This window comes from Zalophus californianus, chromosome 10 (assembly GCF_009762305.2).
Source record: "Zalophus californianus isolate mZalCal1 chromosome 10, mZalCal1.pri.v2, whole genome shotgun sequence".
In the NCBI taxonomy this organism is placed as follows: Eukaryota; Metazoa; Chordata; class Mammalia; order Carnivora; family Otariidae; genus Zalophus; species Zalophus californianus.
Window position 1 is genome coordinate 97,739,116 of NC_045604.1, and position 27,971 is coordinate 97,767,086.

Genomic DNA, 27,971 nt, shown 5'->3' on the forward strand with positions numbered 1-27,971 from the left:
ACTGTGAAGTCAGCATTTTCAAAGACTGGCAAATAATAAACACTGTTTGTGTGCACTATTATTATTAAAAGAGATAGCTAGGAGCGAAATAAGTCCATCAGAGAAAGACATGTATCATATGACCTCGCTGATATGAGGAATTCTGAATCTCAGGAAACAAACTGAGGGTTGCTGGAGTGGTGGGGGGTGGGAGGGATGGGGTGGCTGGGTGATAGACACTGGGGAGGGTATGTACTACGGTGAGCGCTGTGAATTGTGCAAGACTGTTAAAATCACAGATCTGTACTTCTGAAACAAATAATGCAATATATGTTAAGAAAAAAGAAAAAGAAGATAGCAGGAGGGAAAGAGTGAAGGGGAGTAAGTCGGAGGGGGAGACGAACCATGAGAGACGATGGACTCTGAAAAACAAACTGAGGGTTCTAGAGGGGAGGGGGTGGGGGGATGGGTTAGCCTGGTGATGGGTATTAAAGAGGGCACGTTCTGCGCGGAGCACTGGGTGTGATGCACAAACAATGAATCATGGAACACGACATCACAAACGAATGATGTCATGTATGCTGATTAACATAACAATAAAAGATTTAAAAAAATAAAATAAAAGAGATAGAACAAGAAGCCCTACAGAGAAAGGTTTCTTTCAAGAGGCGACTCGCATTTGGCCAGTTTGCTCAGTCTTAATAAGGATGTTAAGCAGGAGCCTCCAGATCCTCCAAAAGATCCATGGAGACTCACCAGAGATGTGGCCAGGCTCATGCTAGGAGCAGAAAGAGCCTTCTCTTGGGTCTGATTTAAGTTCCCACAGGGAACCAGTAATGAAAGACAAAGGACAGCGAAGAGAGCCATAGGCCCTCCTGATGTGGAACCCGTGGCCGTTTCCCTTTTCTTCTCTGCCTCACTCTTTAGGTGGCATGGTGCCAAACCATATGTTCTATTTTTCATTAGTGGTTTTTCAAAAAGCTGTACACATCCAACAGAAGGTTACTACAGTTATTATCATCCGGTATCCCAGAGGTTCTAAGATGCCTTTCGTCTTTCCCAGAACCTCCCCTTTCCTACTCAGGACTAATTACAAAACTGTTTTTTTTCTAGAACGGAGCCATTTCCCGCATTTCAAGCAGCCGGTCGTTTTATTCAGTAACCGCATTCTTATGCAGTGCTCCACAAAAAGCCTAGGGGTAAAGGAGAGGGGATGATTAACTTAGAGATGTGAGCTCCAGATGATTTAGAGATTCTGAACAGTATGGGGAACTGAGGGCGGCTGCAAGGCTGGTGCTCAGGATGAGGATATTCTGGTCGCGGGCGACTAATTAATTGTTGAATAAAACCAATAAAAATACCGTTTTAGGGACTGCGGAGAGTTGCCTCCCAGATCCAGTCAGGAACGAGTCCGTACAAATACACATCACAGCCCAGAACTAGAGGCCAGAACACTGGGATGGGGGAAAGGAGGGGGTGGGCTTCCCAGGAGGAGGAAAAAGAGGCCAGTGAGGTGGCAGGGCTGACAGCAGCGACAGGTGAGGTTCCAGGGGCCCAGCTCACCTTTCACCAACCAGGTGGCAGTGGCAGCTGAAACAGAAGCTTTTGCGTTCCCCACCCCTATGCCCAGCAAGACTGCATGGGTGGCCAGGGAGCCTGAGAGGCTGGAAGCAAAGGCCTGGAGAAGAAAAAAGGTGGGGTGAGGAGTGTGCGCAGGGCCACGGAGGTCTAAGCTCTATTATCAGCTCTCATAGATGTGTGACCTGAAACAGGTCCCAGCCCCGCTCTGGGCCTCAGTCTCCAGTCTCTAAATGGAGGGAGGTGGCCCGCAGTGTCTCCCTCACCCGTGGCTACATGCTGCCCCCTCCCCCAGTCGGCCAGGCTGACCTGCACGGAATCCCAGAGCTGGTAGGGCAGGTAGTCCGCGCTGACGCTATCGGGGAAGCCCTGCGGCAGGAACACGGCCATGAGACCGGAGAGACGTGGTGAAGCAGTCCCGGGAGTGCCCCCGGCGCCGCCACCCCGTCCTTGGGGTTTTGCTGTGAAGGGCCCAGAGAACCCCCACCAGCGCCACCCCGAAACCTCCCACTGCAGGCTCCCATCGGCGGCGGCGAGGCAGCCCCGGGCCGCCCCGGAACCGAACTGCTCGGAGCACAGCTGGGCCCCGGGGATCCTGCCTTCAGCCATCTCAGAACTCGTCCTTCCGGACCTCTAGGCGCGAAACGTGGCAGAACCACATTTCCGGCTAGGCTACGGCGGCTGCAGAGGTGCAATCTTTCTTTGCGAAGAGGCCGCCGGCCTCTGCGTCCTCCTTTGTCCAGCTCAGGATCCTACAGTTCCTCCTGGGACCTCTTGGCCCCGCTGCGGATACCTCAGGGCTGGTCTCCGCCTTTGTTCTCTGTAGCATTTTGTTGCTGGACCGCGGGAGCAATGGGAGCCCTTTAGCCCGCCACGTCCTGGAGATACCTGCATTCCTGTAACCCGCAACTTTCAGCTACGGGCAGAAGGGAAGAAGGCATCCCCGGGGAACCGTTGTGTTTGAGACCCAGGACGGCCACAGGATTTTTTGATTTGGGGCGAGTCAGTGTCCCTCTCTGGGCTTAGGTGCCTTCTTTGTTGTGAGAGCAGGGACTATATATTACTCCTTATTTTTATCCCCGGTATCTAACACGTAGTAGGTGCTTAAAAGATATTATGAATGAATGAATGAACAAACGAAGGAATGCCCGATGAGAAGTTGGAGCAAATGATCCCTGAGGTCCTTGCCTTACCCAAGACTGGAAGAGTAGTATTTCTTTTCTTTCTTTTTCTAAAATTTAAATTCAATTTAGTTAACATACACTGTATTAGTTTCAGAGGTAGAATTTAGTGACTCATCAGTTGCATATAACACCCAGTGCTGGTCACATCAAGTGCCCTCCTTAATGCCCACCACCCAATTACCCCTTCCCCTGACCGACCTCCCTTCCAGCAACCCTCAGTTTGTTTCCTAGAGTTAAGAGTCTCTTATGGTTTGCCTCCCTCTCTGTTTTCATCCTATTTTTCCTGGAAGAGTATTATTTCTGAAAGGATCCTTAGGACGTCTGAAAAATGAGAAAATCAAGGGATTGCAGCTAATAGTCTCAGAAAACGAGAAATAGAGAAGAAATTCTTGTGTGTTTATTGGTGGAAAGGGTCCATGAAATTGGGGTAAGAGTCTAAAGACAGAGTGTTTCTCTCTTTCCCAGCTCATCTCTTTTTCTCTTTCCCGCTCTTCCTTTCTCCTTCCATCTAGTGTAATGTACTGATTCCAAAGTAGAAATTTGGCAAAAGTGCCCTCTTTTTTATCAGAAAAATAAAACATCCCGGTTTCTTAGCCTGGCTTTCTTGGACTCCCACAGTCTGACTCCCTGGTTTAAACTTCTGATTCTCCTGAACTATTATCACCTTCCTCTTGGACCTCAGCCTGGAACACCCTTCTACCCTGCCTCACCTTATCTGAGACCTACACAGAGTCTCTCTGATGCTAAGATAGACCTGGGGCACTTCATTATTATTTTCTTAGGTTTTGAGTTTCCTGTTAGAGTGAAAAACTGAAGGGTTACAAATGTGTAATATTTTTATTTTTTTGTTTATTATTTTTTAAGTCTTTATTTAAATTCCAGTTAGTTAACATAAAGTGTAATATTAGTTTCAGGTGTACCATTTAGTGATTCAACACTTCCATACCACACCCAGTGCCCATCACAACAAGTGCACTGCTTAATCCCCATCACCTACTTCACCCATCCCCCTACCCACCTCCCCTCTGGTAACCATCAGTTTGTTCTCCATAGTTCTCATAGAGTCTGTTTCTTGGTTTGTCTCTCTCTGTCCTATTTTTTTCCCTATGCTCATTTGTTTTGTTTCTGAAATTCCACATATGAGTGAAATCATATGGCATTTGTTTTTCTCTGACTGATTTATTTCGCTTAGCCTAAGTACTCTAGCTTCATCCATGTAGTTGCAGATGGCAAGATGCCGTTCTTTTAAACGGCTGAGTAATATTCCCTTGTGTGTGTTTTGTATATAATATATAAATATTAATTAATAAATATATATGTATATATCACATCTTCTTTATCCATTCATCAGTCAATGGACACTTGGGCTGTTTCCATAATTTGGCTATTGTAGATAATGCTGCTATAAATATTGGGGTGCATGTATCCTTTCAAATTAGTATTTTTGTATTCTTTGGGTAAATACCCAGTAGTGCAATTGCTGGATCATGGGGTGGTTCTATTTATAACTTTTTGAGGAAACTTCATACTGACAAATGTGTAATATTTTAAATATTAGCTTCTGTGAATGCATTGAACTCTGAAGCCAACCTCTATGAATGAATTCCTTCAGAGAGCCTTAGTTTGAATCCAGGTTCTGTTACTTAGTATCTGTGAGATCTCGGGCAACTTTCTTATCTTTCTGTTCTTCAGTTTCTTCATCTATAAAATGGGAATAATACTAATATCTACCACAATAGGTTTGGATTGAGCATTAAATAAGTCACATGTGTAAAGCTTTTAAATTATGTTTGGCACACAGTACATGCTATTTAAGTGTTGGCCATTATTTGGAGCTAATGTCAAGTATTCAAATATGGTTTTTTTTTTCTCCATATGAGGCAAATGGCCCTCATGACTAGCATCACCATATAATTCATTATCCAAATCAGAATTTTTGAGCATATCATTAGAGGAGACACTATTAACAGTTACACTGGGGAAACAGACTGGAGCTGTTCTGGGCATATTGGTATATATTGTCACACTAATTATGAACCTCTCAGCTTTACTGACCACCATTATCCGCACTGATTTCTCCTGCTCAGAGACCATGGCAGCCCTTGTTCACTGTAGCACTTATTTAGCTCTTAGCATATGCTTTCTGGAGCCAGTTTGTATTTGCTTTTATTAGGTACCTATGTCCCGTCTTTCCAACTGAACTATAAGTGAGGACAAGGACTCATCATACACTTCTTTGAGAAGTGTCCAGATCAAAGGCTCGACAAAGAGATGAGTGATGGTTCCCCTTTTCCTACCCCCAGGAAACCTCTTGGTAGTCTGCATTCGACAGTATACCAAACATTGGGCAGAATAGTCCAAGCTGCTTGTCTCCTTGACTTTACCCTCATTGATCCCCATACTTCCACTACTGCTCTCTTACAGTCCACTCTCCACGAAGTTTAAAGCTCCTCTGTTTAAACTTTTCAGTGGCTTCCTATTACTTTTGCGGAAGAAGATTGCAACATTCTCCTCCAAACCCTTCAGTGGTTTTTCACACTTGGAAATGAAACACAAACTTCTGGTCATGACCCACAAAGCGCTGTAGATTGGGTCTTGCCCTATCTCTCAGATATTGCCCTTACCATTCACCCTCTTATTCCTCCCACTAGAACATAAGCTCCAGGAGGACAGGAACTTTGTCTCTGGCACTGAATATACTCCTAGTGCCCTGTTCCAGTGTCTCGTGCAAGGTAGCTGCCAAGTATCAATCTGTGGAATGAATGAATTTATTTTCTCAATAGAACTTGTAGTTATTATTTTTTTCCTTCTTTGCAAACAAGGAAACTGAAACTTATATATGGGAAGTGACTTCACCAAGGTCACAGAGCTGAAAAGCGGCAAAAGCATTCATTTATTTATTCATTCAACAAATATTTACTGAGCAGCTGCTAGGCCTAGTTCTTCTAGGCTCTGAGGCAGGATTCAAATTTGAGGCTAATGATTTTAGAACTACACCATCTTCTTTCTGTCTTTTAAATTTTGTATTCTTTGTAAGAATTATAAAAATAATAGAAGGATGGGCGCCTGGGTGGCTCAGTTGGTTAAGCGACTGCCTTCGGCTCAGGTCATGATCCCGGGGTCCTGGGATTGAGTCCCACGTCAGGCTCCCAGCTCAGCGGGGAGCCTGTTTCTCCCTCTGACCCTCTCCCCTCTCATGCTGTTTCTCTCTCACTCGCTCTCTAATAAATAAATAAAATCTTTTAAAAAAATAATAGAAGGATGCATTCTTTCTGTGAAATAATTCAAACAATAACATAGATAGATAAGGTCAATTTCTCTGTTGACATTTATTCCCTTTTCCATTTCCCAGCAAATACTAGTCAATCCCCACAAGTGATCATTGTTTACTATTCTAGACACACACACACACACACACACACACACACACACACACACACACACACACACTTAAAGAGAGAGAGTTTTATGTTTAATCCTTACTCCTATAGGGTAGTCTGCTCTAACTATGGTTCATTTAACATTATCTTAAAGATTTTTTTTATTTATTTGTCAGAGAGAGAGAGAGAGAGAGCACGAGCAGGGGAAGCAGCAGGCAGAGGGAGAAGCAGGCTCCCCACTGAGCAGGGAGCCTGATGTGGGACTCGATCCCAGGACCCTGGGATCATGACCTGAGTCAAAGGCAGACGCTTGGCTAACTGAACCACCCAGACGTCCCTTTTTAACATTGACCTTAGATATCTTTTCAAATCAGCACATAAATATCTATCTCATTTATTTTAATAGCTGCATGTCATGCCATAGTATGAATATGCCGTAATTTCTTTAATGACTCCTCATATTAAGGAGCATTTGGGTTTTTCTGCCTTTTCATTATTACAAATACTTTCATTATTATTATGGCAAATTCCTTGTACAGGCCTTTCTGTGCATTGAATTGAATAATTCTTTAAAATAGAGTTCAAAGCAGAATCATTGGATTGAAGCATATGCATATTTTAATTTGAACAAATATTGTCAAATTATCCTTCTAAAAACCTTTACCAATTTACACTCCTGCTAACAGTGCATGGAACTGCTTGTCATAATCAGGATATATACATTTCTGTTGTCCAAAAAATTTCCCTTGGGCAGCTTTGCATTTTAATCTCCACTCTTGTGTTTGGATCTGCTTTCTGTCACTATAGACTATTTTTGCCTATTGGAGAATTTCATAGATAGAGAATTACATTGTATATAATATTTTATCTCTGGCTTCTCTTTTTTCAAAAAATTTTAATTTCAGTGTAGTTAATATACAGTGTTATATTAATTTTCAGGTGTACAAAATAATGATTCAACAATTCCATGTATTGCTCAGTGCTCATCAGGATAAATGTACTCTTAATCCCCTTCTTCACCTATTTCACCCATCTCCCCACTTCATGTCTTTTTTTTTTTTTTAAGATTTTTATTTATTTATTTGACAGAGAGAGACACAGCGAGAGAGGGAACACAAGCAGAGGGAGCGGGAGAGGGAGAAGCAGGCTTCCCGCTGAGCAGGGAGCCCGATGTGGGGCTCGATCCCAGGACCCTGAGATCATGACCTGAGCCGAAGGCAGACGCTTAACGACTGAGCCACCCAGGCGCCCCTCATGTCTTTTTTATTCCCATTTCTTCCTCTTTATTGTATGTCTGACTTCTTTTGCTCAACATAATTATTCTGAGATTCATCCATGTTGTCATGAGGACCATTAGTCTGTTCCTTTTTATTGCTGAGTAGTATATAATCGTATGAATATACCCGCAATCTGTATATCTATTCAGTGGTTATTGGACATTTGGGTCGTTCCCATTTTTTGGTTATTATGAATAAAGCTGCTGTGAACATTTGTATTTGCATGTTAAGTGTTTTTGTAGACATGTATGCTCATTTCTCATGAACTCTATCTAGGAGTGAAATTGATGGGTCATGTGGTAAGTGTATGTTGAACTTTATAAGAAATTGCCAAATTGTTTTCCAAAGTGGTTGCACCATTTTACACTCCCATTAGCAATGTATCAGAATTCTATTCATCCCATATCCTCACCAACACTTAATCTGTCTTTTTAAATTTTAGTCACTGGGGACGCCTGGGTGGCTCAGTGGGTTAAGCGGCTGCCTTCGGCTCAGGTCATGATTCCGGGGTCCTGGGATGGAGTCCCACATTGGGCTCCTTGCTCAGCGGGGAGCCTGCTTCTCCCTCTGCCTGACGCTCCCTGTGCTTGTACTCTCACTCTCTCTCTAGCAAAAATAAATAAAATCAATCAATCAATAAATAAATTTTAGACATTGTAGTGGCCATGTGACGGTATCACCTTGTAGCTCTAATTTGTACTTCCCTGATGAGTAATAATGTTGAATGTCTTTGCATATGCTTATTGGCTATTTGTATATCTTCTTTGTGAAATGTTTATATTAGCCTTTTAGCAATTTAAAAGACTAGATTGTCTTATTATCAAAATATAAGAGTTTGTCATAAATTCTGTATACATGTTCCTTGTCAGGTTGTATTGCAATTTTTTCTCCTAGTGATAACAAATATTTTCTACCCTAGATAAGTGAAAACATGTTCACACAAAAATCTGTAACAAATATTTATAGCAGCTCTATTCATGCTTGCCTCAAACTGCAAATAATCCAGATGTCCTTCAGTGGGTGAATGAATAAGCAAACTATAGTGCATCCATGTGATGCATACTCAGCAATGAAAAGGAACAACTTACTACTTGCAACAAGTTGTATGAACTTTAAAGGCATTATTCTGAGTGAAAAAAACCACTCTCAAAGGTTATATACTGTATAATTCCATTATAGGACATCCTCAAAAACACTAAATTGTTGTGATGGAGAACAGATCAGTGGTTGGCAAGGTTTAGGTATGGGAGTGGGGGTCACTACAAAGGGGTAGCATATAGGAGTTTTTGGGGCGATAGAAATATTCTGTGTCCTAATTGTGGTAGTGGTTATATGAATCTATGTAATAAAATTCATAAATGTACACAAAGGGAAATCGATTTTGTTGTATGTTAATTAAGAACATGCTATAAACAAAAAAGCAAATCAACAAAGCCTTTATGAGTATGTAGGTGCCTATGAATGTTGGTTTTTGAATGGAGAAAGATGTGACAGGAAATAAATACATCTTTAATGCTGATAACTTTGTTGGGGGAGGAAACAAAAATGACCAACTCTTTCAGTGTACATTTTTGTATTGTTTTGAAACAATTGTTTCAAAGCACTTACTTCAGTTGGCATTTGGTGATTTCAAAATTTGAAAAACATCTACTAAAAATGTAAAATATTAGAAAAATATTTAAAAAGAAAAAAGTATTTCTGCTTTGTTGAATACCTGATGATATGGTAGAGAACAAGACAAATCTGTTTCCATTCTTTTTTTAAAAAGATTTATTTATTTTAGAGAGAGAAATAGAGAGTTCGAGTGGGGAGAGGGCAGAGGGAGAGGGAGAGAATCTTAAGCAGATTTTCCACTGAGCACGGAGCCCAGTGCGGGGCGGGGGGGGGTCCATCTCACAACCCTGAGATCATGACCTGAGCTGAAACTGAGAGTTGGACACTCAACCGACTGAGCCACCTAGGCGTCCCAAATGTGTCACCATTCTTACAGAGCACAGCCTGGTAGAGTCCAGTTTCCCACATCTTCCAGGTGTCTCATCCACAAAATGTGGCTTCTATTAATCTCTGCCCAATTGGATTTTTTATAAGGATAAATACCTTAATACATGCTTAAAACAGTGCCTGACACAAATGATTAATGTAGCTGCTATAATGTATCATCTATGAATTGGAGAATAATTACCATATATAAATGGAATATTATTCAGCCAGAATAGAGAATGAAATCTTGCCATTTGCAATGACATGGGTGGAGCTAGAGAATATAAGTGGAACTAAGCAAAATAAGTCAGTCAGAGAAATACACTATATGATTTCTCATATGAGGAATTTAGGAAACAAATGAGCAAGGAAAAGAGAGACAGAGACAGAGAGGGAGAGAGACCAGCCAAGAAACAGACTCTCAACTACTGAGAACAAACTGATGGTTACCAGAGGGGAAGTGGGTTAGGGGGATGGGTGAAACAGGTGATGGGGATTAAGGAGTGCACTTGTCATAATGAGCACAGGATGACATATGGAATTGTTGAATCACTATATTGTACACCTGAAACTAATATAACACTGCATGTTAAGTATACTGGAGTTAAAACAAAATGAAAGAAGTGTCTGTCATGTCACGGGGAGTCAATTAATATTAGTTTTGTTGGCCTGAATTTTAGTTTTGGAGTGAATACTGGGATGTGGGGCAGATGGCAAGGATCTGTCCTGGGTTTGGTTTTCTGGGTCTCCCCACTTATCTGTTTTTCTTGGCCTTGCTATCTTTTAACTTCAGGGAAACGTCTCCCTCCTTCCCATCCCCTGGTTGACCTATCACCCTCCTTCAGAACCTAGATGCAGGGCGTTTCCCTCTTAGGCTGATATGTGACTCCTTGCCTACATTTATCTCAGAGAGGGACCTACATACCCTGGAAAGTGCGGGTGAGACATACATAGCACCGTTGGACCTGCAGGTGAGCCAACCTGGGAGAAATGTGATCTCAGGAGGGGCATGATTTGAAAGGTGTTGGAGAGGTGGTCCTGCAAGGCACCAGAGATCTTTAAGGGCAATGAGGGAATTGGGGGAAATACCCAAGAATGAGGAAAAAGGATACTTAAATTCTATCTCTTTCTCTAACTTAGGCAGATGGCTCTTCTTCAGGCCAATAAGGATCTCATTTCTACAGGAATGAAGGAATTTAGTGTTCTGCTGAATCAGCAGGTAAGCCCAGGCACTGTTTCAAAGGACAGGCCTAGACTCTTGGCAGGTGGGTGAGGGCAGAGAAGAGAGAATAATTTGGAGCTGGGAGAGCAGTGGTGCAGTTGATGGAAACAATTAGAGACAGGGAATACAAATCAGAGAAAGGAGGATGTCGGAGTTTGTGAATTATTCCTGAATCACACTGCTGACCACATTCTCCCTTGCTACCCTCTCACCCTACAGGTCTTCCCTAATCCTCCTATCCCTGCAGAAGCCATGGTGACTATGGTGGATGACTGGGTGAACTTCTACATCAACTATTACAGGAAGCAGATGGTGGGGGAGCAGCAAGAGCAGGAGAGGGCTCTACAGGAACTTCAGCAAGAGCTAAATACTCTGTCCGCCCCTTTCCTGGCCAAGTATAGGGCATTCCTGAAGAACGTTTGAGCACCTAAATCACCCACTGCCTTTCTCCTAGCCCAAATAACCAGACCTGCATTAAATCCTGCCTCTGTGTTATTCAAGTGCTCAGGCTCTGCTCCTTCATATTATTACTCTACCCTGACACCTCAATAAAGACCAAATTGGTTTGCTGGTCTTCCTGGCTCTTCTGTTCTTTTTCAGTTGTTGGTCCCTGACTTGCGGAGGCATTTGGTTCCCTTTCCTTTAACTCTGCTTCCTAGATATGATCTTGGATATTTAATTTCTTTAGAGCAGAGGTTAGCAGCCTTAAGTAACCACAGGGCAGTATTAAAATAGCCTGAAGGAGAAGCCAGGCAGGCAGAGACTAAAGAGAAAGTGCTGGGGGGAGGGGTCGTAAAAAAAAAAAAAAAAAAAAAAGCAAAAGTTCTCCAGAAATTGTGGCCCTGCGGCATTCTTGTCTAGAAGAAAGTTGTTGAAGACTCCCGGTCGTGTTCATCCTACGCTAGGTGGAATCAAGAGGCCACCCACCTCAATTTTCCAATTCCTTTCCCTTAGCCCCAGCTTGAACAAAGTTCTAGGAACTAATGACTCTAATACCACAGAATACCTCCCTGGAGCATCGTTGTGATTTAGAGTTGGAAAGGATCTTGGGAACCATTCAATACATCCCTTATTTTTCAGATAGGAAAACCTTTGGCTCTATAACCCCTCAGCCTCAGATCCCAGGTTTGGGAAGCAAGATTCCCGCCTGCCTCTGAGGCCCCAACCATTTCCTGACATTCCCTGGCCTAGACTTCTTTTCTCTTCAACATCTAAACCTTATAAACCTATTCATTGCAGGGTGGAATCACGGTGGGGTCAGGCTCACAAGTGTTTAAAAAAATGAAATGAAGGTGTTAGAAAGAGGAATATCCCACAAGGTTTGTGACATCTGCGGAAAGCATCAGAGGTGCCCGCACCAGTGAGCAGGGGAGGAGGGATAGAGGTGGGGAAGGGGCAGGAAGTGCCGGTCCAGGGGCGAGGCATGCGAATCAGAGGCTGCCCAAAGCCTGGGCTGGCAGGTGGGAGCAAGGAGCTCTCCCTGTCATTTCCTGTTTTCTCTTTAGCCAGAAAGGTTTGGTGGTGAGAGGGGTTGTTTTCTCATTCCAACCTTCAGCAAGTCTTCCCCTTCAGATCTGTGCACTCCTACCTCTGATTTTGGTTTGGTTTCGGGGCCTCGTTCGTCTAGTTCAGGTGATGTGGGAAACAAAGGCAGAAGAAAAATTATTAAATTTCCTTACTACCTACAGCCCATTGACAAGTCCTTAAAACAGGCAGAGTGGCATTCCTCTAGGGACTCAACTGCCTCCATGTTGACACTTTGCTAAGGGCAAAAGGCAATCCTAGCCAGATCTGCCCACCCCGCCCCCCATCCTGTAAGTCTACTTTAACATATAAAAATTCCTTTAGAAATTTCCTTTATCTCTAAACCCCCCAAGATATGTGTTGGCAATCATCCCCCAAGCATATGGCCTACCAATATACATCTGAAGGGTCTCATGACTAAGGTTTTATTAGCTGGTAATAAATGATCTGTTCCCAACAATAGCTAGCCCCCTTTGCTTCCAAAATTCCTTAGAGACTTATGCTATCCCCAACTCCCTCCCAACTTGAAAGTATATAATGAGCTACTTCTGACCCCGTTACAGCTCTTTCTGACTACAGGTCCTATCCTCATGCCTTAATAAAATCACCTTTTTGCACCAAAGACATCTCATGAATTCTTTCTTGGCCGTCAGCTTTGAACCCTAATGTCATCTTTCCTACATCACAGGGTCCAAAAGGAACAAGCCCAGTGCCCCCAGCCATCCTTCCAAACTTAGGGTGTGAGAACGTCAGGACCCATCAAGAGAGTTGCAGCCTTCCTGGGAATCAAGCAGTGAGCACCTTTGAGGTGTGGTTGGTGGTCCAGGTGGAGGCCAGGGCCTTCCCACTGTGCCCCTCAGGAAATTTCAGCCTGTTAATGGGATCCAGGGTCTGCTCAGATAGGACAGTGGTCATAGCATTACTTTTGCAGAAAGACCTGCACTACTGTGCATGAGTGGAGGAGAGAGACTGAGGAGCCATATGAAAAAAAGTATTAGATTTAGTCTGTTGCTGTATGAAGGTGAAAAGAATGGTCAGAAGCCACTTTGGCTCAATTAATGACGATAAATTTTCCATAAATTTGAAACTATCTAACCTTGGGAGTTGCTAGCTAGTCATTTCTCAAATGCTCAAAGGAAGATGATCATTTATCAGGTATGTTGTAGTGGAATGGGAAGTTCAACATCTAAATTCTATTCCAGTCATTCCATAAGCTTGAAATTTAGAAGTTGCAAGACTTTTGTTTTTTAAGGACAGAAACCTGTTAAAACTGTACTGCATGTTCTTGCATTACTATTTTTTTTAAAGATTTTATTTATTTATTTGACAGAGAGAGAGAACACAAGCAGGGGGAGTGGCAGGCAGAGGGAGAGGGAGAAGCAGGCTCCCTGCAAAGCAGTGGGAGCCCAATGTGGGAGGGACTCAATCCCAGGACCCCAGGATCATGACATGAGTTGAAGGCAGTCGCTTAACCAACTGAGCCACCCAGGCTCCTTGTTCTTGCATTCTTATCACCCAAGCATCTGGTTGTAAATCTACAAAGGCATAAAATTTGGAATATTTTGACTTTTCAGAGGTGTGAATCATCAGGATCTGATGGTGCATAAAAATACAATTAAAATTACTGGGCCAGTGAGTACCCCAAATCCATTACCATTCCTGCAGAAAAATAAACCAAAATTAGCAGGAAGAATAATGTTTCTTTTGTTCTGACAGCAGTACCTGAATTAATGCTGGAAGTAAGATTGTAAACAGAAGAATGAAATATTATAGCAATAACCCTGCTCTTATCCTGACCCTAACATTGACGACCATAGGGCTGACTCTGAACTTTAACCTCACCTTTAATCTCACCTGACCCAGGGGGTAGCTTTGATTTTTAACCTCACACTTAATCTCACCCTGACCCTGACACCCAGTCCTACTCGACCTTGATCCTGACAATGACAGACACCCTCACTCTCCCAAATTGTCCCTGACCCTCGTGCTGACCTCTCTCGTTTTCTTTTTTCCTTTCTTTTCCTTTTTTTTTTTTAAGATTTTATTTATTTATTTGAGAGAGCGGATAAGCAGGCAGAGCAGCAGGCAGAGGGAGAGGGAGAGGAAGAGGGAGAAGCAGGCTCCCCACTGAGCAAGACCCAGATGTGGGGCTCCATCCCCGGACCCTGCCCTCACATTGATCCTGATGTCTAACTAGACCCTGAACCTTACCTGACCTTAATTTTCACCCTGATTCTGACCCTGACTCTCAACCTGGATCTTGTTTTGATCCTTACCCTGAAATTGACCTTCACTATGACTTTACCCTAACCATGACATGACTCTTAACTCTCAACATGTTGCTGACCCTGTGACCATGACCATGACGCTCATAGACCCTTACTAAAGCTCTGGCATTCATGCTGACTTTGATTCTGAACCCAACACTTAACTTGATCTTCACCCTGACCCTGATCATCAACCTTACACTAATGTGCTGACTTTGATCCTGAAGCTGATCCTGACACTACTAACACCAAGGCCCTGACACTGACCTTAACTATCAAAATTTCCTGATATTGACTTTCACCCTGACACTGACCCTATCCCTCAACCTGATCCTTACCCTTACCTGAACCCACCTCTCACCAAGACCCTATGAACATGAAACAGACTCAACCCCACTATATCCCTATTCTCAATCCTGACCATGACATTCATCCTCTGCATGATCCTATCACCAAGAATCATGTTTATACTGACCCTCACCCAAACCCTGACTTCAATCCTAAAGTTTACCTGTCTTAGACCCTCATCTTTAACTTCACTGTACATCTGATCCATTTCTTCAATTTCACCATACACCTGACTTTTATTTGACCTTCAACCTAAATCTAAGCCAATACTCATATTCAAATTTACTCTTGAGACCTTCACACTCACCCTAATACTGACCCTCAAGCTGATCATTGCTCTGAACCTCATACTCAACCTGACCAACTTGATCCTGACCCTGAATTGGATTCTGAATCTAACCCTCACTCTGTCCTTGAACTTCATTTTCACCCTCCATGACCATAACCTTCAACTGATTTTGACCCAGGCTTGATCCCAACACTGACTCTTTATTCTCCACCCCTCAAAATTTAAACTGAATTTGGTCTTTGACCTGAACCTAATACTGACCCTGATTCTGATTACTCTGACCCTGGACTGATATCCTGAACTAGGCAATAACTCTGAAGTTGACTTTTACTCTGACATACATAATCACCATGACCCTAAACCTTACTCTGACTCATGCCTGACCCTGTGTGTGACTTAGATTTTGACCCTTAACCTCATGCATTACATGACTCTGATCCTCACCCTGACCCTCAACTGCTTCCTCAAACTGACTGTGACTATAACATTGACTTCATATTCAGTCTAACATTGACTGTGCTTGTGACTTTCTTTTTTTTTTTTATTTTTTTATTTTATTTTTTTTAAAGATTTTATTTATTTATTTATTCATGAGAGCCAGAGAGAGAGAGAGAGAGAGAGGCAGAGGGAGAAGCAGGCTCCCAAGGAGCAGGGAGCCCGATGCGGGACTCGATCCCAGGACCCTGGGATCATGGCCTGAGCCAAAGGCAGACGCTTGACCATCTGAGCCACCCAGGCGCCCCCTGCTTGTGACTTTCTTATGATCCTTACCATACTCTGATGCTGATCCTACTGTGACCCTCACCATGTCCCTGAATTTCACACTGACACTGAACTGACTGACACTGAACCTCTACGTCACTCTTACCCTTACTGAATGCTCACATTGACCTCAACTTTCACACTTTTCATCACCATGACCCTGACCTTGACCCTCAGTTTGATCTAGATACTGATCATGACCATGATTCTAACCCTGAGGTATATACTCACTGTCACCTTGACTCTGACTCTCATTCTGACACTATCTCTATTCTATACTTAAACCTTACCCTGATGCTCTCTCTCACCTTGTGCCTGATCATGACATTCACCCTGACTCTGATCCTAATTCTCATTTAGACACTCTGTGTCATGTTCATCGTGACCCTCACTTTCACCTTTACTTTCAGTTTCATCCATATTCTGATCCTGAAGCTATCCTTACACTAGCATTCAATTTGACCCTCCACCCTGCCCCTGAATCTAACCTCACCATGACCATAAACTTGACCCTTACCTGACCCTGACTCTGATGCTCACACTCCACTTACCCTGACTTGACCATGACTTTCTCCCCGACCCTGACCTCACCCTGACTCTACAATGACCCTTACACATACCTTCATTATGTCCAAGAAAGAGCCTTGAATTTGAAACTTATGCTGAACCTGAACCAGACTATCAGCCTGACCGTGACACTAACCCTTCCTCACCCTGACCTAGGTTGGCACTGCACTCTGATTCTGATGTTGAAACTGACCCTGACTCTCATCCTGAGCAGGACTCTCAATATTTGCCTCATATTCCTGACTTCTCATCTTCACTCTGACACTCACAGTGACTCTCAATCTGACCTTGAGCATGACACTTACCTTGAACATGACCCTTACCTTGAGCATGACCCAGCAATTTGTTTTGGCCCTCACCCTGAACTTGACACTGATCTTCACCCTTAAACTTACCTGATTCTGACCTTTCTCCTGACATTGAACCTGATCTCATACTCTGAATCATACCTTGATTCTTACTCTAGAAATACCTTTGTTTCTAAATCTTACCATGTTCCTGAACCTGACCCTAATGTGATCCTCACCCTCATACTTACCTTTATCTTGCACTCTGAACTTCACCTAATCTGTCAACCTAACTAAAACCTCACTTTGACATTCAAATGACCGGATCTCACGATGTCCATGAACGTAACTCTGACCCTGATCATTAACTTCATCCTCACTAAGATATTGCAGTTCACGTTGACCATTACCCTGAATCTGACTCTGATCCTAACTATGAACTTTAGCTTCATTTTATCCATAATTTAAGCCTGACCTTCACCCTCTCTCTCACCCTGACAACATTCTGACCCTCATCATGAACCTGACCTTGACTTGACACTTACCCTCACTCAATTCTGACACTAACTTCACCCAGAAGTCAGTGACTCCGACAATGACCATATCTCTGACACTGATTCTTACCCTGATTGGACCCCAGTGCTCCTCCTGATACCAACTCACATTCTCACCCACACTTACATAGGAGTCCCTCACATTGACCATGATCCTGACTGTGACTCTCACATTGAGCCTTATGATGACAATATATCAGAATCTGACCCCGATCCTTCTGACCCTCCTCCTTACCCTAACCTTTACTTGACACTCACTCTTTCCCTCATACTCTTCCATACCCTTACCATGATCAAAACGCTGACCCTTATTGTGATCATAACCCAGACTCTGATCCTGAAGCTCATCCTGACAGTGATTCTAGTTCTCATCTTCACCCTGACCTTGAAATTTTACCTCACACTGACCCTGACAATGACCACCATCCTGACCTTGATTATCACTCCACCCTGATTCTGACCATAACAAACATGCTGGCTCTGAAACTTGGTCCTCACATAAATACTATCTGATTCCTGTCTTCACCCTGAAGCTTCAAGGACACCTTCAACCAGACCAGGACCTTGACCATCACCCTGACCCTGACTCTTACTCTGATCTCTCAGTCTGATTATCATCTTCATACTTAACTTGTCCTTGACCTACCTTCACCCTGATTTTAACCCTGACCTTTACCCCAAATTTTATACTCACCATGACCTTTACCCTGATTGGGACTTTGACTCTGACTCTTACCCTGAACCTGACCTACATTTGGCTCTTATCCTTACCTATGCTGACCCTGATTATTTGAACCTTATTCTGAACCTGACTTTAGCCCTGGTGCTACACTTACTCTGACCTTTGCCCTCATCGTGACCTTCAACCTGATCATTACCATAAGAACCTTGCCCTGAACCTAATCCTTGCCATCCCTGACACTTTGTATTAATCATGTTTTACAATTTTCTGTACTTTTTGATACTTTGAATTGGAGTTTTGCTGACCTGAGAGAGACTGCCCTTTCCTGGACTAGCTAACTCCTACAGATAGCAAATGACTTCCATTGTAGCATGACTTTCATATGCAAACCAACCAATCCAAAGTCCATGCCTCCCAACTACCTCCTTTACTGGGTTTTCACAGGGCTCTTAGATTCTTGGCCAGTATTCCTCTGCCTTAATCATCCCAGGGCCAGGTACCAGACAACCTGGGAAAGCCCTTATGCCTCAGAACCCACTGGAATTATTCAAACTAGCCAATGCTTAGCTTGCTTACCCTATCTGGCCCATTCCTTTCTATGAAAACCGTAATAAAGCCTATGCTTTGCCTTCACTCTTTTTGTTTCCTGACTAACTCCAGTGCTTCCCCATGTGGCTCTGTGTGACATGCCATGCCCCTTCCTCTTGGGAGCTGCAAGTAACAAAATATCTTTTTTTTTTAAGGATTTTATTTATTTATTTGACAGAGAGAGAGAATGAGCGGTGGGGAGGGGTAGAGGGAGAGAGAGAGAGAGAGAGAGAAGCAGACACCCTGCTGAGCAAGAAGCCTGATGCGGGGCTCAATCCCAGGACCCAGAGATCATGACCTGAGCCAAAGGCAGACACTTAACCAACTGAGCCACCCAGGCACCCCAGCAAAATATTTTTTAATGGCAATCATATCTCGATTTATTGGCCTCACCTTAGTTGAATAATAATAAAACCTACATTAAAAAACACTCTCATCCTCACCCTCTCTATTACCATCTCCCAAAACTGACTCTGATGTAACCTGACACTAACTCTGACCTCCTCTCTCCCTTGAGCCTTACCTGAAATTGACCCTCAACTTGACCTTGACCCTACCCTGAACCTGACTCTGATCATCACCCTACACTAAAAACAACCTGACTGTGACTCTAATTCTGAAGCAGACACTGACCCAGACACTGTAGTCATATTAACTGAATATTTACTGACCCTCCCCCTGGCCTTGAACCTGAAACTAGCCTTTACTTTTACCATAAGCCTGATACTCTCACACTTACCCTGACTCTGGTCCTCATCCTGCCCTCAGCCTTACCTAATCCTTGATATGACCCTCACTCTGAGGCTGACCCTGTATTTGACAATTATCCTGACCTTGAACTTTACATTCACCCTCATCTTGACACTCACCCTGACCCTAAACTTGATTTGGTTACCCTCATGCTGAAACTGACCCTACTGATGCAGGCTGGCTGGGTCTGGGGACCCAGAGTGGGGGCTAGTAGGACCAGCCAAAAGGGTTGTTGGTTTTGTACAGGATAAAAATCAAATGCAAACTGAAAGGAAAGTGAAAGCAGAGTTTATTAAAGATATATAGGGAGTGTAGATATGGACAGAGTGTTTGGAAGACTTAGAAAGGAGAGTGAGTCTCATCTTTGCTTGGGGTCTGGGGTTTTTATTGAGGTTGGTGGTTTGGTGCATGTCTTTTTATTAATCTAGGAACAAAGATGAGTGTTTAGGTATTCCCCATAAGTCACTTATGCCCTGGAGCCAGGGATCTTGATGAGCCAGTGGTCTTGGAAAATGTTCATGATGACCCCACTCCTTAGATGTTATCTATTGTGCTGGAAGATTCCAAAGAAATCATTAAATCCTTGACCTTAACAAGGAGGACATACACTAATCTGTTCTATCAGGCATGTGTAAAGTGGGGGGGGGGGGGCGTAGGTCCTAGCAAGAACGGAAGCAGGAAAAGGAGCAAAAAAAAACCCAGTTTTTCATTAGGTCCCTTCAGTTTTTCTGTCTTATTAGGATGACTTTTGACTGACCTTGACCCTGACACCAAATATGATACAGACCTAATTCTGTCAAACGACTCTCACTTTAATCCCTATCCTGATTCTGACCTTCAAGCTGACCCTGACCTTTACACAGAATATGACCCTGAACCACACCCAACACTGACTATGACTGTGTTCCTGATATTTAACATGACTCTGACCCTGATTCTCACACAAACACAAACACTGACTCTGATTCTCACCCTCAACATGACCCTGAACTGATCCCACACACTGTTCCTGACCCTGGTCCTTGCTATGGTGCTGACAAACCACCTGATCCCTACTGTGACCATCACCCTAACTCTGACACACAACCTCACTCTAAGCAGCAAAGTCCACAATAGCCAAACTGTGGAAAGAGCCAAGATGTCCATCGACAGATGAATGGATAAAGAAGATGTGGTATATATATATATGTGTGTGTGTGTATATATATGTATATATACATATATATATATATACATATATATACACAACGGAATATTATTCAGCCATCAAAAGGAATGAAATCTTGCCATTTGCAACGACGTGGATGGAACTGGAGGGTGTTATGCTGAGCAAAAAAGTCAATCAGAGAAAGACATGTATCATATTACCTCACTGATATGAGGAATTCTTAATCTCAGGAAACAAACTGAGGGTTGCTGGAGTGGTGGGGGGTGGGAGGGGTGGGGTGGCTGAGTGATAGACATTGGGAAGGGTATGTGCTATGGTGAGTGCTGTGAATTGTGTAAGACTGTTGAATCACAGATCTGTACCTCTGAAACAAATAATACATAAAAAAAGATGAATCTCATCTTTATCTTGACCTTTACTTAATGCTTATTCTGACGCTGACACTCAGATTCACCCTCCCTAAACTCAGCTGTAACCCTTACCCTTACCTCCATCCTAACATTACTCAGATACTGATCCTCATCAAGACCCTGACACTTGCCCCAACCATCCCCTGAACCTGACTGAAATCTCAAGCTCACACACTTCTTGACCCTGATCATCACCATGACCCTGAAACAGACACTGAAACTCATTCTCACCCTGGCCCTTACTTCCCTTACTCATGCTAACTTTAGCCCTAATCCTTATACTACTCGCTGTGATACTGACTATGACCCTGAATCTGACCATGACCCTGATCCTCACCATGACACTTACTTTTACGCAAACCATTCACTGAATATTACACCTAAACATATCCTAAACCTAATCCATGCCTCTTTATGAATAATTCATGAAAAGCTCATGCAAATACTTTCTCTGAGTCTGTGGCTTGTTTTCTCATTCTCTTGAAGATCTTATACTTTAAAAAAAGTTCATTCAAAATGTATCATATACCTAAATGTAAAGCACAAAACTATAAAAGTTTATGAGCAAATATAGGAGAAAATCTAGGTGACTTCAGGTTTGGTGATGAATTTCTAGATATAATACCAAAAGCATAATCTGTGAAAGAAAAATATGAGAACTTGGGTTTCATTATAATTAATGGGATAGACTATTTGTAAAACATATTGATAAATGACTTGTATCCAAAATATATGAATAATTCTTAGAATTCAACAAGAAAACAATTTGATTTTTAAAAATGGGCAGAGACAGGAAATGACACTTTATGAAGAGGATATACCGATGGCAGATAAGCATATAAAAATGCTCCACATCTTACTATATGTTGGCTCATTTAATTTAGATTAAAAAATGCTCCACATCATCTATCATCAGAGAAGTATGAATTAAAACAATGTTATACCACTATACACCTTTTTGAATGGCTAGAATCCGAAACAGTGAGAACAGCAAATGCTGGTAAGGATGTGGAGCAACAGAAATTCTCAGCCATTGCATACAAATGGATAATGTAGAAATATTTATAGATATGCATATATACATGTGTTGTCTATAAACATAGATTTCCTTGCTCTGTCAGTTGAGAGGGCCAAAAAGTAAAAACACTCAATAGGAACAAGCACATCATTTATAATCACCAAAAACTGGAAGCAATCAAGATATCCTTCAATAAGAGATTGGATAAATAAACTTATTTACATCTATCTATACAATGGAATATAATTTGGTGGTGAAAAGAAATGAGCTGTTAAGCCATAAAAATACATGACAGAACCTTAAATATATTGCTAAGTGAAAGAAGCCAACATGAAAATGTTACATAATACATGAGTCTAATAATGTGACATTCTGGCAAAGGTAAAACTATAGACAGTAAAAAAGACCAGTGGTTAGGGCGCCTGGGTGGCTCAGTTGGTCAAGCGACTGCCTTCGGCTCAGGTCATGATCCTGGAGTCCCAGGATGGAGTCCTGCATCGGGGTCCCTGCTCAGCAGGAAGTCTGCTTCTCCCTCTGACGCTCCCCCCTCTCATGTGCTCTCTCTCTCAGTCTCTCTCTCAAATAAATAAATAAAATCTTAAAAAAAAAAAAAGACCAGTGGTTGTCAGGAATGAAGCAGGAGGCAGAGAATGTTAACTATATGAAGCATAGGGGATTTCTTTGGGTGGTGGAACTATTCTGTATGATACTGTTACGGTGGATACATGGCATTATGAATTTTTCAAAATCCATAGAACTTTATGACACAAAGAATGTATTGTAATGTATGTAAATTTAAAGAAAAATTATTTAGATAAGTCTAAAGAATTGCAGGAAAGAATACAGAACATGACAAGAGAATCCAAATGTATTACAAATGTACAAGACAGCCTCACTGAAGGGGATGGGGGAATAAAAAGTGTTAACGTAAGTGACTTTGGACATGATAGAGTTGACAAAATGATTTCCCACAGAAATGCCTGTTAATAATTCTGATACTGTTATATATGCACATTGGAATTAAACAAACACATAAATAGATGGTTGGAGTTTGGTTTTTCAATGTTAGAGTGGGAATTGAGAGACAGTCAAGGGGGAAAGTTAAGAATTACCCATGTAGTAATGGATTAGAGTTAGAAATAGTGTGAACAGACTTGTAGGAATGAAGTCATCATTGTGGCAGTGTAAGGTGTTCCTCTTTTCTCTCCCCCCTTTAAAAATAACCAATTGACATCCATAATTGCACATTACATCAAAGAATCCAAGAGGTTTCTAGCCCACCTCTCCATCTGAAAATAAAGAGAATCTCAGTAAAAGCTGCAGAACCAAAGGAGTCAGCAAACCTGCTCCACCCCCACTCACCACAATTGGGGGAGAAAGAACCTGGAGATTGCAAAAATGGGAGATACCCACAAACAAGAGAAAATTTGTGGAAGTTCAGCCTGCCTAAGGAGGATTTCCATTATGCCATTGGAGCAGGATAAGGACAAGTGTGGACACAGATGAGGAAGAGAGAGGAATTCGCCAAGGGGGCACCTCTCCCAGGGCAACACTACAGGGGTGGACTTTTGGCAAGAGCAGCTGCCACTTCTCTGGCAGCAGAGGTAGAAAGTGGTGACCTGTCTCACAGAGTAGGTGGAAAGTGAAAGTGGTGAGTGACTGCTTGGCTATCCTAGTGGTGCAGGTTGCTGCTGGAGAAATCCATTTCTCTCCAGCAGCACCTGGATTTCTGAGGACCACTATGGGAAAGAAGGAAAAAGGGAATAAAGCAGATAAATATATCAAAGGGCATAAAAGAAACATTTCCTGCCATCTACTTCAGGACTTCAGTGAGATGTCCACTCAGACCTTTGGTAGTACCCCACTCAAAGGTGCCCTCACCAGCTGTGGGCACTCCAAAAGCACTATGTTCTAAACCCACACCTCCCCCCACTCTGCTGCCAGCTCCTTGTGTGCTTGCAAGTATAACTGCCAGAGTGAACTCCAGAAGACACAGAGGGTGCTCAGATAATAGGCCAAGAAATGTGGGCAAGGGAGAAATCATAAACTTGAGCTATAACACCACCTTCTGGAATACAAAAGAAAGGTTTCTAATAGTCAGCCTGTTGAGTTGTAAGAACCAAAGAAGACATAAAAGCTTAGTTAAGGAAGGGTCTGCTACTTCAAATGTGAAAGCAGAAGTTCATTCCTACAAACACTATGGAAAATAAAGGAAATATACTATCACCAAAAGAAAATGATAATTCTCCAGTGATTAAATGTAAAGGTATGGTATATTGCAATCTATCTGATAAAGAATTCAAAATAGCTGTTAGGAAGAAATTCAGTGAGCTACAAGAACACTCAGAAAGATAATTCAATGAACATAAAGAATAAAATCAATGAACATAAGGAGTTCTTTACCAAGGAGATTGGAATTATAAAAATAAACTAAACAAATTCTGGAGCTGAGAAATTCAATGAATAAAATGTAAAAATGCAATAGAGAGCACCAGTAACAGGACAGACAAGATGGAAAAAATAAGTGACTTGGATGATAGGAATATAGAAATAATTCAGTTAGAAAAAGAGAGAGAACTAATATTTTTAAAAAGTGAAGAAACACTATGATAGTTATCTGATTCAATCAGAAAGGCAAATATAATAACTGATGTGCCAGAAGGAGAAGAGAGGGAGAAGGGAGTTTATTTAAAGAAATAAAGGCTGAAAACTTCCAAAACCTGGGCAAAAACTTGGACAAAGAAGTCCATGAAGCTAATAGAACACCTATTATCTCAGTGCAAAAAGACCTTTTCCAAGACACATTAAAATGAAACTGCTAGGGAGAGAAGAAAAGATGGCAGAGGGGTAGGGGACCATATTTCAACTGGTCCCTGGAATTGAGCTGGATATCTAACAGACCACTCTGAGCACCCACGAAATCAGCTTGAGATGTAAGAAGATTTGTATCTCTACAAACAGAATATTGCGGGCGGTTGGTTTGAAGGTATGAAGCGGGGAGCCATGATCCCGTGGGCAGATATTGGAGGATAAATGGCAGCGGGAGGGAGCCTGGCCATGGGGATCATACACCGCCATGAGGACAGCCTCCAACGCTGGGTACTGGGCAGAGACTCGCAGACAGGTAGCGGCGGGAAAGGACTTTAGGGCAGCCCCTGGGGCACATACGAACTGGGAGTGGCTGGCAGTTTTAGAAGCACAGAGGGCAGAGACATGCCCCAACCTGGAGGCGGGACTGGGAGCGCTGCAAAGGGGCGGACAACCCAGGACGCTGCAGTTTATAGCAGCACGGATAGAAACGGAGAATGGTGTGGCCTGGAGAGCTCACTGAAGAACAGACTGTGATCTCTCTGTTCTGAGGCAGAGGGTTGGAAATGGTCTCTTCTGCTCTGACTCATGGAAGAGACATGGAAAGCAGCCAGGGAAAGCTGCCAGAGAACAAAAGCCCCAAAAAACTGATTCCCACTGAGCCCATCCCCTGCCACAGGGGGGCAGGGCAACTCTGCCCAAACAGGGTTGCCTGAGTAACAGCACGGCAGACCCCTCCCCCAGAAGACAGGCTGGGAAAACAAGAGGCCAGCAACCTTAAGGTCCCTAGAAAACAGGTGCATCTTGCTTGGGTTCTGGTCAATAATTTGGACTGTATACATTCCCTCAACCACTCATCAACAGAGTGACTAGGAGGAGGAACCCCCAAAATAGGAAAGACTCAGAGATTATGACTTATGCCACAGATTTACAAATGGATGCAGATATAACCAAGATGTCTGAGATGGAATTCAGGCTAGCAATTGTGAAGACAATAGCTAGAATGGAGAAATCAATTAATGGCAGCATAGAGTCTCTAAGGGCAGAAATGAAAGCTGAATTGGCAGAACTTAAAATGCTATCAGTGAGATCCAATCCAATCTAGATAATCTAACAGCTAGGGTAAGGGAGGCAGAAGAACGAATAAGCGACCTGGGAGACAATATAATAGATAAAAAGGTAAAGAGAAGCCCAGGGAGAAACAACTCAGAATCCATGAAAATAGAATCAGAGAAATAAGTGACACCGTGAAGCGTTACAATGTCAGAATAATTGGAATCCCGGAGGGAGTGGAGAGACAGAGAGGACTAGAAGATGTATTTGAGCAAATTGTAGGTGAGAACTTCCCTAATCTGGGGAATGAAACAAACATTCACGTCCTAGAGGCAGAGAGGACCCCTCCCAAGATCAAGGAAAACAGGCCAACACCCCAGCATGTAATAGTAAAACTTGCAAATCTTAGAACCAAGGAAACCATCTTAAGGGCAGTTAGGGGGAAGAGATCCCTTATGTACAGAGGGAGGAACATCAGAATAACGTCAGACCTATCCACAGAGACCTGACAAGCCAGAAAGGGCTGGCAAGACATATTCAGGGTACTAAACGAAAAGAACATGCAGCCAAGAATACTTTATCCGGCAAGGCTGTCATTTAGAATGGATAGAGAGATGCAGAGCTTCCAAGACTGGCAGAAACTGAAAGAATATGTGACCACTAAGCTGGCCCTGCAAGAAATATTAAGGGGGGTTCTATAAAAGGAGAAAGACCCCAAGAGTGACATACAACAGAAATTTACAGGGACAATCTATAAAAACAACATCTTCACAGGCAACATGATGACAATTAATTCAAAGCTTTCAATAATCACTCTCAACGTGAACGGCCTAAATGCTCCCATAAAACGGCACAGGGTTGCAGATTGGATAAAAAGACAGGACCCAACCATATGTTGTGTACAAGAGACTCATTCTGAACCTAAAGATACATCCAGACTGAAAGTGAAGGGATGGAGATCCATCTTCCTTGCCAGCGGACCTCAAAAGAAAGCTGGGGTAGCAATTCTTATATCAGACAATTTAGATTTTAAACTAAAGTCTGTAGTTAGAGATACAGAAGGACACTATATCATTCTTAAAGGGTCTATCCAACAAGAAGATCTAACAATTGTAAATATCTATGCCCCCAACATGGGAGCAGCCATCTATATAAGCCAACTGTTAACCAAAATAAAGAGTCACATTGATAACAATACATTAATTGTAAGAGACCTCATACTCCACTCTCAGCAATGGATAGATCATCTAAGCAGAAAATCAACAAGGAAACAAGAGCTTTGAATGAGACACTGGACCAGATGGACCTCATAGATATATACAGAACATTCCACCCTAAACAACAGAATACTCATTCTTCTCGAGCATACATGGAACTTTCTCCAGAATAGACCACATACTGGGTCACAAATCAGGTCTCAACCGATACCAAAAGATTGAGATTATTCCCTGCATATTCTCAGACCACAATGCTTTAAAACTGGAACTCAATCACAAGAAAAAAATTTGGCGGAAATTCAAACACTTGGAAGCTAAAGACCACTCTACTCAATAATGTTTGGGTCAACCAGGAAATCAAAGAAAAACTTCAACAATTGATGGAAACCAATGAGAACGAAAACACATCAGTCCAAAACCTATGGGATACTGCAAAGGCCGTCCTAAGGGGGAAATACATAGCCATTGGAGCCTCACTCAAAAAAAAAAAAAAAAAAAAAGAAAAATCCCGAATTCACCATCTAACTCTACACCCTAAAGAACTAGAGAAAAAGCAACAAACGATGCCTAAGCCACGCATTAGAAGAGAAATAATTAAGATTAGAGCAGAGATCAATGAATTAGAAACCAGAAACAGAGTAGATCAGATCAATGAAACTAGAAGTTGGTTCTTTGAGAGAATTGAGAAGATCGATAAACCACTGGCCAGACTTATCCAAAAGAAAAGAGAAAGGACCCAAATTAATAAAATTATGAATGAAAGGGGAGAGATCACAACTAACGCCAAGGAAATAGAAACAATTATTAGAAATTATTATCAACAACTATATGCCAATAAACTGAGCAATCTGGATGAAATGGATGCCTTCCTGGAAACCTATAAGCTGCCAAGACTGAAACAGGAAGAAATTGACAACCTGAATAGGCCAATAACCAGTAACGAGATTGAAGCAGTGATCAAAAACCTCCCCAAAACCAAGAGTCCAGGGTCTGATGGATTCCCTGGAGAATTATACCAAACATTCAAAGAAGAAATAATACCTATTCTACTGAAGCTGTTTCCAAAAATAGAAACAGAA

The 27,971-nt window shown here is 42.5% G+C and overlaps 2 protein-coding genes across 6 annotated transcripts in view; one reads left to right on the forward strand and one right to left on the reverse strand.

Moving 5' to 3' along the window:
• Positions 1-2,310, reverse strand: part of RUSF1 (RUS family member 1) — a 14,469-nt gene extending 12,159 nt beyond the window's left edge. For both annotated transcript variants that reach the window (XM_035722226.1, XM_035722227.1), the window contains exons 1-2: positions 1,867-2,310; positions 1,543-1,657 (exon numbers count right to left, since the gene is read on the reverse strand). In XM_035722226.1, coding sequence (XP_035578119.1) covers positions 1,543-1,657; positions 1,867-2,166 — 415 coding nt within the window. In that variant the 5' untranslated portion in view covers positions 2,167-2,310. The remainder of the gene's footprint in view (positions 1-1,542; positions 1,658-1,866) is intronic.
• On the forward strand, positions 716-11,165 carry LOC113932336 (alpha hemoglobin stabilizing protein). Of its 4 annotated transcripts, none has more exons than XM_027611292.1 (5): positions 2,471-2,559; positions 3,032-3,168; positions 10,288-10,349; positions 10,519-10,597; positions 10,820-11,165. In XM_027611292.1, the coding sequence occupies exons 4-5, from the start codon at positions 10,523-10,525 to the stop codon at positions 11,021-11,023; spliced, it is 279 nt and encodes a 92-aa protein (XP_027467093.1). In that variant the 5' UTR covers positions 2,471-2,559; positions 3,032-3,168; positions 10,288-10,349; positions 10,519-10,522; the 3' UTR covers positions 11,024-11,165. The 4 variants fall into 4 exon arrangements, with proteins under 4 accessions (XP_027467094.1, XP_027467093.1, XP_027467091.1 ...); XM_027611290.1 differs by lacking the exon at positions 3,032-3,168 and adding an exon at positions 5,393-5,473 and having other exon boundaries at positions 2,481-2,559; positions 10,253-10,349; XM_027611291.1 differs by lacking the exon at positions 3,032-3,168 and adding an exon at positions 5,393-5,473 and having other exon boundaries at positions 2,481-2,559.
• Positions 11,166-27,971: the final 16,806 nt, after the last annotated feature.

Coding starts and splice junctions, on each gene's coding strand:
- LOC113932336 (XM_027611293.1), top strand. CDS start 10,523: ATGGCTCTTCTTCAGGCCAATAAGGATCTCATTTCTACAGGAATGAAG. Junction 10,598..10,819: donor GTGTTCTGCTGAATCAGCAG/GTAAGCCCAGGC, acceptor CTCACCCTACAG/GTCTTCCCTAATCCTCCTAT.